At 37.3% G+C, this 13,091-nt stretch overlaps 1 protein-coding gene across 1 annotated transcript in view; it reads left to right on the top strand.

Annotated features, from left to right (window-relative positions):
* The window catches only part of sesn4 (sestrin 4), a 27,164-nt gene extending 14,510 nt beyond the window's left edge, over positions 1-12,654 (top strand). Inside the window, exons 2-8 of the mRNA XM_087281706.1 lie at positions 515-712; positions 2,938-3,366; positions 4,848-4,962; positions 5,416-5,540; positions 7,200-7,366; positions 7,601-7,745; positions 10,395-12,654. Coding sequence (XP_087137832.1) covers positions 515-712; positions 2,938-3,366; positions 4,848-4,962; positions 5,416-5,540; positions 7,200-7,366; positions 7,601-7,745; positions 10,395-10,484 — 1,269 coding nt within the window. The 3' untranslated portion in view covers positions 10,485-12,654. The remainder of the gene's footprint in view (positions 1-514; positions 713-2,937; positions 3,367-4,847; positions 4,963-5,415; positions 5,541-7,199; positions 7,367-7,600; positions 7,746-10,394) is intronic.
* Positions 12,655-13,091: the final 437 nt, after the last annotated feature.

Below are 13,091 nucleotides of genomic sequence, written 5' to 3'. Positions count from 1 at the left end.
CGACAGACATCTGTCTAGTCTGTAAACTAAAGGAGGCCAAAACCGCAATGGGTCACACTTGGTGTGGAATGTCTATTAGTGTCCCTCGATACCCGCAGCACCCAGAGCAGAGGTCCTGTTTGCTGCTATCTTTTTATAATCCTTTTTTTGTTGGAAAACTATTTTAAGGAATGCTGCTAGCCCTAGTAAATATTATTATTTTAAAGGTATTACCAACTTTTAAATACAAAAGTCCTGTTTGCGGGACTCTCAAAAATGACGTTTGTTGTTTGTTCAAACTGCTTCTTTAATATGTGCTCAAACAACAATTCTTGATTTTTTTTATTTTTTTATTTTTTTTTTTAAATTTTTTTGCTTTTTTTATAATAAAAAAAAAAAGTTAACTCAATTATTTCATGTTGCCCAAACAAATAATTTGTGAGGAACCCAGCATTTTTTACAGTGAATTTTGCATTGACTCAACCTTCTCTGTAGTCTTATGTCAGTTTCTGAGTGTGTCTTGTTTTTTTGTCAGGTGATTGTCAACTCTGAGAAAGAGCGTGCCTCTCTCCTGTGTATGAAGGCTTTGGCCAACAGAGGGCGTCTGGACAAGGTGTCTCAGCAGATGGCCTCTCACCCACAGTACCTGGAGAGTTTCCTGCGCACACAGCACTACATCCTTTATATGGATGGCCCATTGCCCCTGCCCTACCGCCACTACATTGCCATCATGGTAAGAATGAAATGACCGTGCTTGTTAAAAAAAAAAAAAAATTGCCTCTTTATGCAATACATAGGAGAGCATAAGTGAAAATTTACCAGAAGTCTTGATGTATTTGAAAAGTATTCTAAAATAAATCTTGAATTAATTGATTGTTGCTTGAATTGCAAAGAAAATGCTTCAGTAATTCTTTATTCCAATACAAATATCCTAACAGGTCTTTTATTAAAGATAAATGTACATGAGATGCAAAATGCATTTACAAAATTCTTTTTTCTTTAAAGTTTATTCTTAAAACAAGAACAATGTCTGTCAATGGGGTACGAAAAATACTTTTTCGATGTAAATGATGTAGATTTATTTGAGCAGATATTCTTGTTTAAATGATAAACTCACAAATCTGTTTTAATAATCAACTTTTATTGCTTGTGACGCATGTGATAGGGCTGGGCGATTTTGCCATAAATCGAAATCATTTAACTTGATTACGATTCATAAATGATTGCACTTTTGGAAACAAATAAATTATCTTCAATATTTTTCATATTGAAAGTAGAAAATAAACAGTATCTCTTCTAAATAAAAATAACTCTTGTATATTCTGTGAATTAATATTTTAAACAGTGCATTTGGTGCATCTTCTGTAAACAAATCTTTTAATGTAAATAATCATTTTAATGTAAAATAGTAAATATGCCGTCTCAAGACTTCGCTGTCACAGCCTCCTATCATCGTCAATAAAGTGCAAAGTTGCACAAAAGTACCAAACAGAGCAAGGTCCTGTGATTTCACACACGGTACGGAAAGTAATCAAAATAATTTACCTGGAAAATATAGATCGATTATAGATTCTGAATGTCCATTTCAATTATTTTTCGATTAAATGCCCAGCCCTAGCATGTGATGTAATTAGAACCTGATTTAAGAGATGTTTTTAAGAGTATTTAGATATCAGTTGCAAACATGATTATATTTTAATGTAATTGTGAATATGCAGTCTCAAGGCGTCTCTGGCGCAGCCTCCAATCATCGTCAATATAGTGCAAGGTAACACAAAAGTACCAGAGCATGGTCACGTGACACTACACACGATTAGGAAAGCAATCGAAAAATGGACCTGGAAAACTTAGATCAGTTATAGGTTCTGAATGTCGATTTCAATTATTTTTTGATTAATCGCCCAGCCCTAGCATGTGATGTAATTGAAACCCTATTTAAGTGATGTTTTTAGGAGTATTTAGATACAAGATGTAAACATGATTTATTCAGAGCATCACTTTTATAGAATGTGATTGGAAGATAAATCAGTGTTATGAGAGTAGAGCCATTCAAACCTTAAACTAGGGCTGCACGATATTGAAAAGTATTGACATTGAGACATTTCGTTTTTATGAGATGTGTGTGTGTGTGTGTGTATATATATATATATATATATATATATATATATATATATATATATATTGCGAGATGAGTAAAATATGACCAGATGGTTTAAAAGCGCTACTTTAGAACTAAATCTTGAATTTAGACTGATCGTAGTGATTTTGTAAGGGTGTGAATCACTGACAAATGATAAACAAAGCAAGCAAAAATAAATGCAATAGAGCAATAAAAAAAGTAAATCAAGGAACTTTATGGTTTTCCCGAAGAGTCAAACAGTAATCAGGTACAGAAATTGAATAACTAAATGTATTGTAAAGTGTGAAATAACACTAAATGGACTTCATTATAATAATAATTGAGTTGAAAGTTACAAATGTCTTTTTTTTGCCTGAATGCTTTAAACTCTTTTAAAATGTCTTAAACACATGCAAAGGATAATGTTTCACTTGGTTTTGTGACTACACAAATCTCTGAATATCTGAATTTCTGTGCTGATCAACTATAATAATGCAAAACTCAACATTGCTTATTCTGCGATGTGACTATTGCAGACGTACATGTTGTGATATTGATGCTGAAATGATATGTTGCGCAGTTCTACCTTAAACTATTTAATAATATATATTTTTATATAAAATTAATAAACCTATGAAAATTGATGAAATTGTCAAATTGGTATCATCAAACATCAAATGTTGACTTGTTTTCCCATTTATTCATTAATGTTCTGTACTGCTCTTAAAAAGTCAAACATTTACCTTCATAAAACTTGCTGAACCGCTGACATCTTGCACAGATTTCTACAAATCTTCAAACCCGATATAAGGTAACGTTTGTTATTGTGCTTGTTTCAGGCTGCAGCGCGGCATCACTGTAGGTACCTGGTTTCTCTGCATTCAGCTCAGTTTCTGCGTGTTGGCGGAGACCCGCTGTGGCTTCAGGGCCTGGAGGCGGCACCAGCTCGACTACGGCACCTCGATCATATCAACAAGGTTCTGGCCCATCAGCCCTGGCTCACCGCTCGCTCACACATACAGGCTTTACTGAAGACAGGAGAGCAGTGCTGGTCTCTGGCTGAGCTGGTGCAGGCTGTGGTTCTGCTGGCCCACTGTCACTCCCTTTGCAGTTTCGTTTTTGGTTCCGGTTCTGATTCGGACATCACTACCACTCCCAGAGTGCATCACGGCACACCCCCTGGATGCTGCCTCTGTGATGCTGCCAATGGCAACACAGCTCTATCACCACCTTCTTCTGGACCCATGGAGAAGATGCTACGGAGAAGGGTACAGATGATCATTCACAACAGTTTCAATGATGGGTGTTCTGAGAAGTTGCAAAGTTTAGCTGCGCATTACTGTCACACATTGCTCTTTTATCTTACAACATCTGTGTGAAAACTAGTGTAAAATAAAGGATCAGCTACCAATACCAATCATTTAAAAAAAAAATCAGATCAGCCTCAATGCATATGCTTGATATTAGCTTGGAACATCCCTTAAGGCATAATATTTTTTAAGGAGTTGAAATAGGCTATTTGCTCTCTTTACACATTATTAGCCCCTTTCACACTTACAGACCTTTCAGGAAAATAACTGGCACATTTTCGGAAAGGGATCATGTGTAAACAGGCCCTTTTTGAGAATACTGGTAAATTAGATCCGGCAATTTTCCAGAAAAAAACGTTGTAACATTAAAGGTATTTTGCCGGAATGCTGCTTTGCTTGAACGCAGAAGGAAAATTGTGGGAAAGCACACGTTCACAATTAAAATGTGTTGATGTGAGACATCTACTTTAGCCAATCAGAACACTGAGACGCATTCACATGCACTGTTTGTTTACCTTCAGGCTCTGCTTCAGTTGGTTGACGCGTTAGCATGTTAAGTGCAGGAGTGCTCCGTTGAGCACCAGCACACACACATATTAAATACCATCACCCCTTCTGTTTTTACAAATACAAGCGCAGCCGTTTGGAGGTCATTTCGGGTAATGATGTCAGAATTTACCGGTATTTTGGACTGGTTGTGTGAATTTTTTTTCCAGAAAAATTCCGGAACGTTCTTGCCTCTGTAAACAGCGCTTTTTTAAATTTTCCAGATATTTACCGGCATCAATTTGCCCAGCATCATTTGCCCCCTTACCACAGCATCAGTGGCATAGAGAGTAAAACTGGTATAGTAAAGACTTTTAAGGTGATGGCAGATGGCAAATACAGTATGTGTATATATCAGGGGTCTCAAGTCTCAATCGTTCACTGTGAGATGCACCCATTTCAACAAATTCTCACGGTTTCACGTCACACCTTGTTATTCTTATGCTGAAATGCAATACCCCCCCTCTCTTCATCTTCAAAACAAGCTCGCCACCCTATCTCCCCCTCCCACCCTATAAGATCTGTTGACTTTTAATTGTCCCAATAACTAAAGATTAGTAGTGCCAACACGCTGTCCCACCCCACTCTCCCCCTAACTTCATACCCCTGGGATATGAATTTTTACAGGCTTGAATGTAAATTTTTAGATAAAACTAAATGAAATATTCAAAAAGTGTAAATACAACACCTAAATAATACTGAATAAGAAAGCATTTAAGTTTAGGGATAGGTGTTAGGGTACCCTAGTATTGGCGTCCATTTCATAATACATATCTGTCATTATTTCCACAAAGTAAATCCACTTATTTCGAATAAAAAAACACCACTTATACTGTGAATTGAATAATTAATATTTCCAAAACGTTTGTTTTTAATGCTGGGTTGATTTTTAGTCCCTAGACTCCAGTTGTGATGTTGGTTGCCTTCGAGAACAAATTCATAAATCACAGGATGAAATCAAGGAAAGAAAGGGGGACCGACTCCATTCACAGACGCTCCTACATTCAGGTAAGATGTTCACCCATGTAATGCCAGTGTTTTTGGATTTGTGCTCTATTCTTTGCTGTTGTTTTGACATGAATAATATATTGATTTCAATGGAAGATTGTGCCCTTTGAAAACCTGGATGCCACTTATTCAAGTGTGTAATGTTGGACACTATGCACTCAACTGTGGCGGATTTAATTACATAGTGGAGGAGGCAGAGCTTTCAGACTCCAATTTTGATGGACAAACTAACCTTATAAAGTTCATTCACTAGACTGTTGAGTATGTAGTGCGTCATTTGGGAGTTGGAACACAACTCGAGTTTCCCAATGCTCCTGTAAACAGGATGTGTAATTTTGGATTGGGGTGAATGTTTATTTTTACACAAGCATCTTTTCTTGTGCATGCATCTCTCCCACATGGACCCCCTTTCGTAACCTGCCTTTCTCTTTCTCAAATGCACCTCCATATCAGATGTGGAGGAGGAGGAGGAGGCCATGTTTTCCACAGACCCCTCCCGCTTCGTCACAGATCCAGAATTCGGCTACCAGGAATTTGCCAGACGAGAGGAGGACCATTTCCAAGTATTGCGGGTGCAGGTGGGGACTGAGACTTTGCAATGGGTGTCAACTACCAAAATTAGTAGCATAAAAGGGTACTTGGGGTCAGAATTACAGCTTGTACCCTCCCTTTTCAAGGCAGTCAGTGCTTAACGTTATTTACAAAACCTTTAAAGGAAGCTTTGTGCTGCCCTCTCATAAACCTGTTTCATTCAAGTAGGTGTTCTTCATTTGATTGCAATAGTGATTGTGTGCAACTTCTACAGTAAAAATGTAGTTTTTATGTTAAATTTTAGTTTGATCCCAGCAAATCTAAAAGTTTGGGGTCAGTATTAAAGAAATTTTTACTTAAAGGTGCAGTAGGTCATTGTCTTCAGAATTTTTTTTTGTTGTGCTGGTTAAAAGTCTCTTCACATTCCAATTGTACTGATTAAAGTAAATGATCGAAATGTATTTATATGTATTTCTATAAGGTAAGGCATAAGACAAAAAAAAAATGTTCATCTAATTGAAATTTGTCAGGCCGACAATTCCTATAATTTTGATAAGTAGCCCAAACTGTCTGTCAACAAATGTACATTTGTACATCTGCTTAGCCGTTCACGCAGATCTGCCATTTGCACGCGCACAAAACGCGTGAGAGTGAGACCAGCAATCTTTGCATGCATGAAATATTGCACACGACAAGTTTTGCTTGCAACACAACTGAAAACGTTTTAAATATAAAACAGTTTTTCTGTTCAGTATTGTATTATATGGTGCTATAAAGTTTTCTTTTTCTGGTGAATGACATGATATACTGGGTCTCTGTCATCTTTAATGTGTGCGTTCGTGATTTGAGGAGGAGTGGTTTTGGGCGGCAGGGGAGCGACTGTGTTTCAAAAATATTATGCTAACAGATCGTATAGGACGGATCACCTACTGCACCTTAAAATGAATCAAAAGTCACCGCACCAACGTTTATATTCTTACAAAAATGTTTTACATTTGAAATTGTCTGATGTTGTTTTCCAGTGAAAGTGGTTAAATGAAAAACCACACAATTGCTTTCAGCATTAATGATAAATGTATATCATTAACTGGAGTAATGGCTGCTGAAACTTCAGTTTTGCACTTTTAAAATATTTTTCTCGATGAACTCGTATTTATAGGGTATTAAGTAAAACTGTCATTTTATAATATATTTCACACTATTAATGTTTTAGTGCGTTTTGTTAACTGTATAAATACAGCTTTTGTAGGCATAAGACTTCTTTCAATAACGCATCAAACAATATCATATATACAAAAAGGAAAAAAAAACTTTTTATACACAACATAAGTACAGGCCTCTGGACTGAACATAAATACATATTCGCATTTAAATAACATGAGTGTTTTTGCTACATTTTGGTTTTTCAGATGATGTTTTTTTTAATCACTTTTGAAGCTTATTAATATTTTTTGATAACATGAATTAGTTATTTTTTTATTTGCCTTTATTATGATGTTTTAAAAAATAACACTTGAAGCAGCTCAACACAGTAAACACTGGCGTAAAAACCTCTTAGAACCACTTAGAAACCGTTTCAACCGTTTAAATTTTAGTTGAGCGATGCTAGTGATGTATAAGTTATGCACTTTATCAATCTTTAAAACACTGTGTTAAAGATAAAGTCATTTATAGATTATTTATTGATATGAAAATCTTCTGTGCAGGACTACTCATGGGAGGATCATGGCTTCTCGCTTGTAAATCGGCTCTATTCTGATATCGGGCACCTGTTAGACGAGCGATTCCGCAATGTGGCGTCGCTCCCTTTCCCTCACAGTCCTGATCTCAAACGAGCCATCTGGAACTACATTCATTGTATCTATGGCATCAGGTACTTCAGGGCGAGCTACATTTCCTGTTTTTCTCACACTTTTTTTGCATTGTGGTTCTAGTTTGCATTCTAAAGGCAAAAGCAGCATGAAATGAAACATGATAAGAGCTCATTCCATGCCAGGCTTTCAACTGCACACTCCTACATTTCATTTTCCTGTGACTCATCAACTAATTTTGAACATGCTGAAAAGGGCGAAAAACAAAGCACTTACATCGACATGTTTGCCCTCAGATATGATGATTATGATTATGGAGAAGTTAACCGGTTGCTGGAGCGTGGACTGAAACTTTACATTAAAGCTGTGGCCTGTTATCCTGACTCCAGCAAGACCCCGCTATGCCCTTTGTCCTGGACTCCAGTAAAAGCTTCAGAAAAGGTAATTTCTGTGTGATATGTACAACTCTGTTTCACCTGCTTGAACCCAAAAAACTACTGTATCATATTTGATATTCAAAGTTATCTTTAATGCTAAATTACCTTTATTGCAAAAACCTGTTGTAAGCAATGCACTACATGCCTTCTGTCATCTGATTTTTATTAATAACAATAGTATAATACATTAATAATACAAAAAAAGTTCTAAGTGAATAAAAAAAGGTTCAAATCTAAATATGCACCTTGTTTAAAAATATCTCATTTTTATTTCTCATTCATTCATTTTCTTGTCGGCTTAGTCCCTTTATTAATCCGGGGTCGCCACAGCAGAATGAACCGCCAACTTATCCAGCAAGTTTTTACGCAGCGGATGCCCTTCCAGCCGCAACCCATCTCTGGGAAACATCCACACACACTCATACACTACGGACAATTTAGCCTACCCAATTCACCTGTACTGCATGTCTTTGGACTGTGGGGGAAACCGGAGCACCCGGAGGAAACCCACGCAAAGGCAGGGAGAACATGCAAACTCTACACAGAAACGCCAACTGAGCCGAGGTTCGAACCAGCTACCTTCTTGCTGTGAGGCGATAGCGCTTCCTACTGCGCCACTGCCTCGCTTAATTTTTATTTTTAATAAAAGATTTGACTCAGAGTCATTAAAATGATTCGTCATTCGTCCAGATCTTTTGGCTGTTCGTATCGATGTCGACACGAAACAATACCAGATATGAAGTGCCAGATCCGGTAAAATGTGAACGGGCCTTTCCCTTCTAACACTAGCAGAGTACGGGTATGTGTGAGACTGATCATGACTGAAGATGAGGGAACATTCTGGTGATTAATGCAATAGTATACCCTGTAACGGGGGATTCGTCTGCCATTTGTTAAAGGATCAGAAAAGACTGTTGATGTATTGGAGTTTGTAAGAGCTTGACAGGAACTTTATCAGTACACAGTTCTGGGATCAGTTTGTTCCGCCATTTCACAATTGTAAGTAAATGTGATTTAAAATGGTTGCCTCCTTGTTTTTTCTAGCTTGCAAAATATGTATTTAATTGTGTTTTGTTACTGGTAACCGCTACAAGTGGCTTGTACTGTATCTGGTTAACTCTTTAAATTCATATTGCGTCTAAAAACACATTGAAAATGCAACTCGTGCTGCTTTCTTTACCCATTTAAATGCGATGGTCAAGTTTCAAAACAGTTCAGCTTTTGCAGCTGTGGATGAATACTGAATGCGTGTCATTGTTTTTACTTAGGGTTGAGAGTAGAGTAATACTGCATTGCTTTAATGCACTCTTACATTGGGCTTTTACATATACTCTGCACTCTGACTACATCAACAATGTTGATAAGCCGGTGGGGCGATTCTCTCTGGCTGTGTCTGAAATTGCATACTTTCAAACTATATAGTACTCTACTAACAGTATGCGAGAAGAGAAGTATGTCGGAATTTACCCGGATGACTTGCTCTTACTGGCAAAATTATAAAGTGCGCATTCAATGCATGCTCGTTATACCTTGATACTCCGCGCAAGAAATCATGAATGGGAGTGAAGTGATGCAACTCAGGCAGGTTGGTCACGTGATCTTGACAAAATGGCAGATGTAGTACTTCCGAGTTTCATTCATACTGCTCACATTCATACTGTATAGAACAGGGGTCACCAATCTCGGTCCTGGAGGGCCGGTGTCCCTGCAGGGTTTAGCTGCAACTTGCCTCAACACACCTGCCTGGGTGTTTCAAGTATACCTAAGCCCTTGATTAGCTTGTTCAGGTGTGTTTGATTAGGGTTGGAGCTAAAATCTTCAGTACACCGGCCCTCCAGGAACAAGTTTGGTGACCACTGGTATAGAACATACTTTTCTAACTGCTGAGTAGTATGTTTAACTTCAAGTGCAGTACCTTGTCTCGTGCTGAACACAGTGGACCAATTGCAACAGGCTGGGTAAACCAATCAATGCAGATTAGCATCGTGCTAAGGAGGAGTTTGGTAACAAATGAATCGCTGAACAAATCATATACGAGTCTTTGGGATAAATAGGTAAAAATAAATGCATGTTATAAGGCAATGAAAAGTGTTCAATGTGCTTCCATGCATATTAGCCTGTTGTAGACCTCCAAAACCAAAATATGACCTTTATAAAATGCATAATAGGGGCTCTTTCAAATATAGTGTGACTAGCGATATATTAACTTGATATTTCTATGTATTTTACATTAGTCTGCTAAACTCTTAAGATCTCAGTGATTTACTGTACAATATAAACTCAGAATTTTATCTTGCCTTCCTGTTAAGCATGACTTTTCAACATGATTAGCAAAAACTATGTAGTTCAGTTTCAGTAAATGTAATGTGTGGTATGAAAAAATAATTAATAATTAGCTAGAGCTGCACCCTGATTGATGGATTTTCTGTGTAGCATAATGGATAATGTATTCTTTCTGCACTCATTTCAGTAGATGTTATTGTTATTAAAAATAAATAGATTGGTTCAACAAAAACTCATTCAAACTGTTAAAAGATTTATCAGTTATTGGTAAAAAAATCAAATTTCCCAAAAAAAGTGAATGTCGTTTTTACTTCTACTTTTTTTTCTCTATAGTGTTTTAACACCCATCTTTCTGCCATTTCGTCTTCAGGTTCATGTGAATTTGTTAGTGATGGAGGCACGTCTGCAGGCCGAGCTGCTGTATGCGCTCAGAGCCATCACTCAATATATGATCGCATAGGACTCGAACATTCGGAACACCAGATGGACATGGTACAAGGCAAAGAAATACAAGCAGAGATCTGTCTGTATTTGTTGTCGCTGAGTTTACCAGTGTGATGTAAGGTACTGCTGTGAACCGTTTCTTTGCCAAAGGTGAATCTTTAGAGAGAAAAAAAGTGCAAAGCAATCGCTCTCACTCCTACTGTCGTTTTGCATGTTCTCTTACTTCACTTTGTTTCTGTAGTCGTCCTTTTGTGTGTATACTTTCTAATTTTCTACTTTTTTTTTAGTATCCCAGATGGCTAATGTGCAATTCTTTTTATTCAGTTGTTGCTATTAATACTTTTTGTTTCATTTCCTGTTGCTGTTTAACTGAGTGAGAGACGTGTCCAACTGTCCATTTCCAAGGTGATCACATTCTGGAAAGGTCAAAGCCAATTGGAGTCATTGTTTACAGAAATGAGTGATTGGACAAAGGCGCTCGCTTAATGTGGCTTCCAGATACTTCATTTGAATATGGAACAGTGAGACCAGAGCAAAAGGTTGGAGAGGGTTCAGCAGATGTAACCTTCTTTTTAAATTTAGCACTTTTTAAGACAGTATCTTCAGAATATATCAATAAGCTTTCGGCTGTGGTTTCGTTCAGCACACACCGAGCACTGTTTTCAATTAGCATTGATGTTGTTCATCAAAATCTCGTTTTTTGGGGAGGGCGGGGGTGCTATGGAGATTGATATGGGTACATTTGTAGGATCCATAGTAATTAATCTCAGCAGGCATCTTCCAATGTGAAGAGCTAAATTCGACAGGTTCAAACCAGTGAAAAGGAATTTCAACTTGAACTCCTTTAAGTCTGTTTCATGGTAGTGTTTTCAGTGTTCTTTATACGGATTGGCCAAATGAACACACTATGTATTCAAACTCCATTGCATCATCTGCTAATTTGGAAAACAGTTCAAGCAGGTCTTTAATTTAGAGAGGTCGCCCACTTAATTGGATTCTGAAAGGGTCAGTGAATTGTTCACTGGTCAATGTTTATTTACCAAAAGAATGGATCTTCAACAGTTAGAACTTCTTTTAAAAGATTTTACAGTTTAAAAATTCAGTCACATTGTGAGGTTGAGGAGTTGTTGTTGTTGTTATTATAAATATTATTAATATTATTGTCAGAATAAGCTTATAAAATGGGATTTTAATGTCGGCACGCTGGTATAGGTCAAATGAAGGACTTCTGATGAAACTATAAGATGCGTAAAGGTTTGCGGTCAGCCTGTCGTCGTCTTTCCCATAACTGACTCGCACAGACTATTAATATTATTATTTTGCACTGAACCTTTTGCACAAAGTGTGGTTACATCTGGCAGCTGTCATTGTTACAAACCGTTTGGAGAGGTGTTCACTCGTCTAATGCCATAAATATAAATATAAACATATTTTCAATGTGCAGTTTTGTTGACAAGGCCAAATACCTGTACTGTGTTAAACTCTCATTGGTCTGGTTACCAAATTACAGTTAGCAGAAAGAATCAGGCAATACCTATGGTTGGTTTTGTGTGTTTATTTCAAAACATTGCATTACGTTTGTTCTTGTTGCAAGTATATACAGTTTTCTTTTTTTTTTGAGGAAGGTTGATGTCAGTTTGCTATTGTCTGGATTGTTTAGATTAAGATACCGCGGTATGTTAATCAGCAAAAAACGTGTACAGGAGCCGCAGTCTGTGCTGGGCGCACGGTGCCTTTTGACTACTGATGAGTCCACGGCTCATCAGTATGGCGAAACTGGACAGAAGTCTTAGTGAAGCCTCACGCTACTGCATTCATTCAAGCTGAGAACGGATGAGGAGCCGAGGAACATTCATCATCCTGTAATAAACATCTAGAGACATTTGTCAGGACTGCAGTGCGCCCATTCTACCTCAAGCAGGACTGTCTTAAATGCTTGTTTGTGGATGGTGGTCTGCAGTATCCCTGAAGCGTGGACATTTCAGGATGGTGCCTCAGCGGTTGAGACTGAATGAGCATGGCTTATTGCCAAAATGTTTATTTACCACGTAAATGTAGGAACTTAAAAATTTAAACTGACCAAAAAGAAGAAAAAAAAAACTACAAACCTTGAAAAACCAAGCAAAAAAAAGAGAAAGGTTTTGAAATGTGAAAGCTTATTTTTTCTATAAAGATATGCAATATCATCGTTGTGTCTTGTTCTTGTTGAATTTTGTTTTTCAGGGTTATTTGATTTAACATATAATGTTTTGGTTTAATTAGTCGATGTCAGAATTTCCACTTTGCATTCCAGTGTTTCTTAAAGGCATCAAGGTCTACTGGTGCAATTCTGCCAGCTAGTGGTGGTTCTTTGTTTACATTCCTTCTAGCATTTTTTTTTATTAAACAAAGAAGAGTGAAGTGAGTGATGTGACGGAGACAAAATGCTCTCTAGTTGTAAATTCATTGGGAGCACATGAGTTGACCGCAAAGCTTGGATAATTTAGCTGATTTCTATTACTATTAAATTCTTTACAAAGATAGCTGAAGCTTTAAAAGGTTGCCCCAAAACTAGAGCCATGTACCTTCTGCAAAACACTGCAAAATGTGATGATTGTCTTTTTGTTTTTTTCAGTGCTAAAGA

Source organism: Danio rerio, chromosome 14 (genome assembly GCF_052040795.2).
Source record: "Danio rerio strain M-AB ecotype USA chromosome 14, GRCz13ab, whole genome shotgun sequence".
In the NCBI taxonomy this organism is placed as follows: Eukaryota; Metazoa; Chordata; class Actinopteri; order Cypriniformes; family Danionidae; genus Danio; species Danio rerio.
The sequence above is the reverse complement of the archived record's forward strand: the minus strand, read 5'-3'. Positions and strand labels throughout refer to the sequence as shown.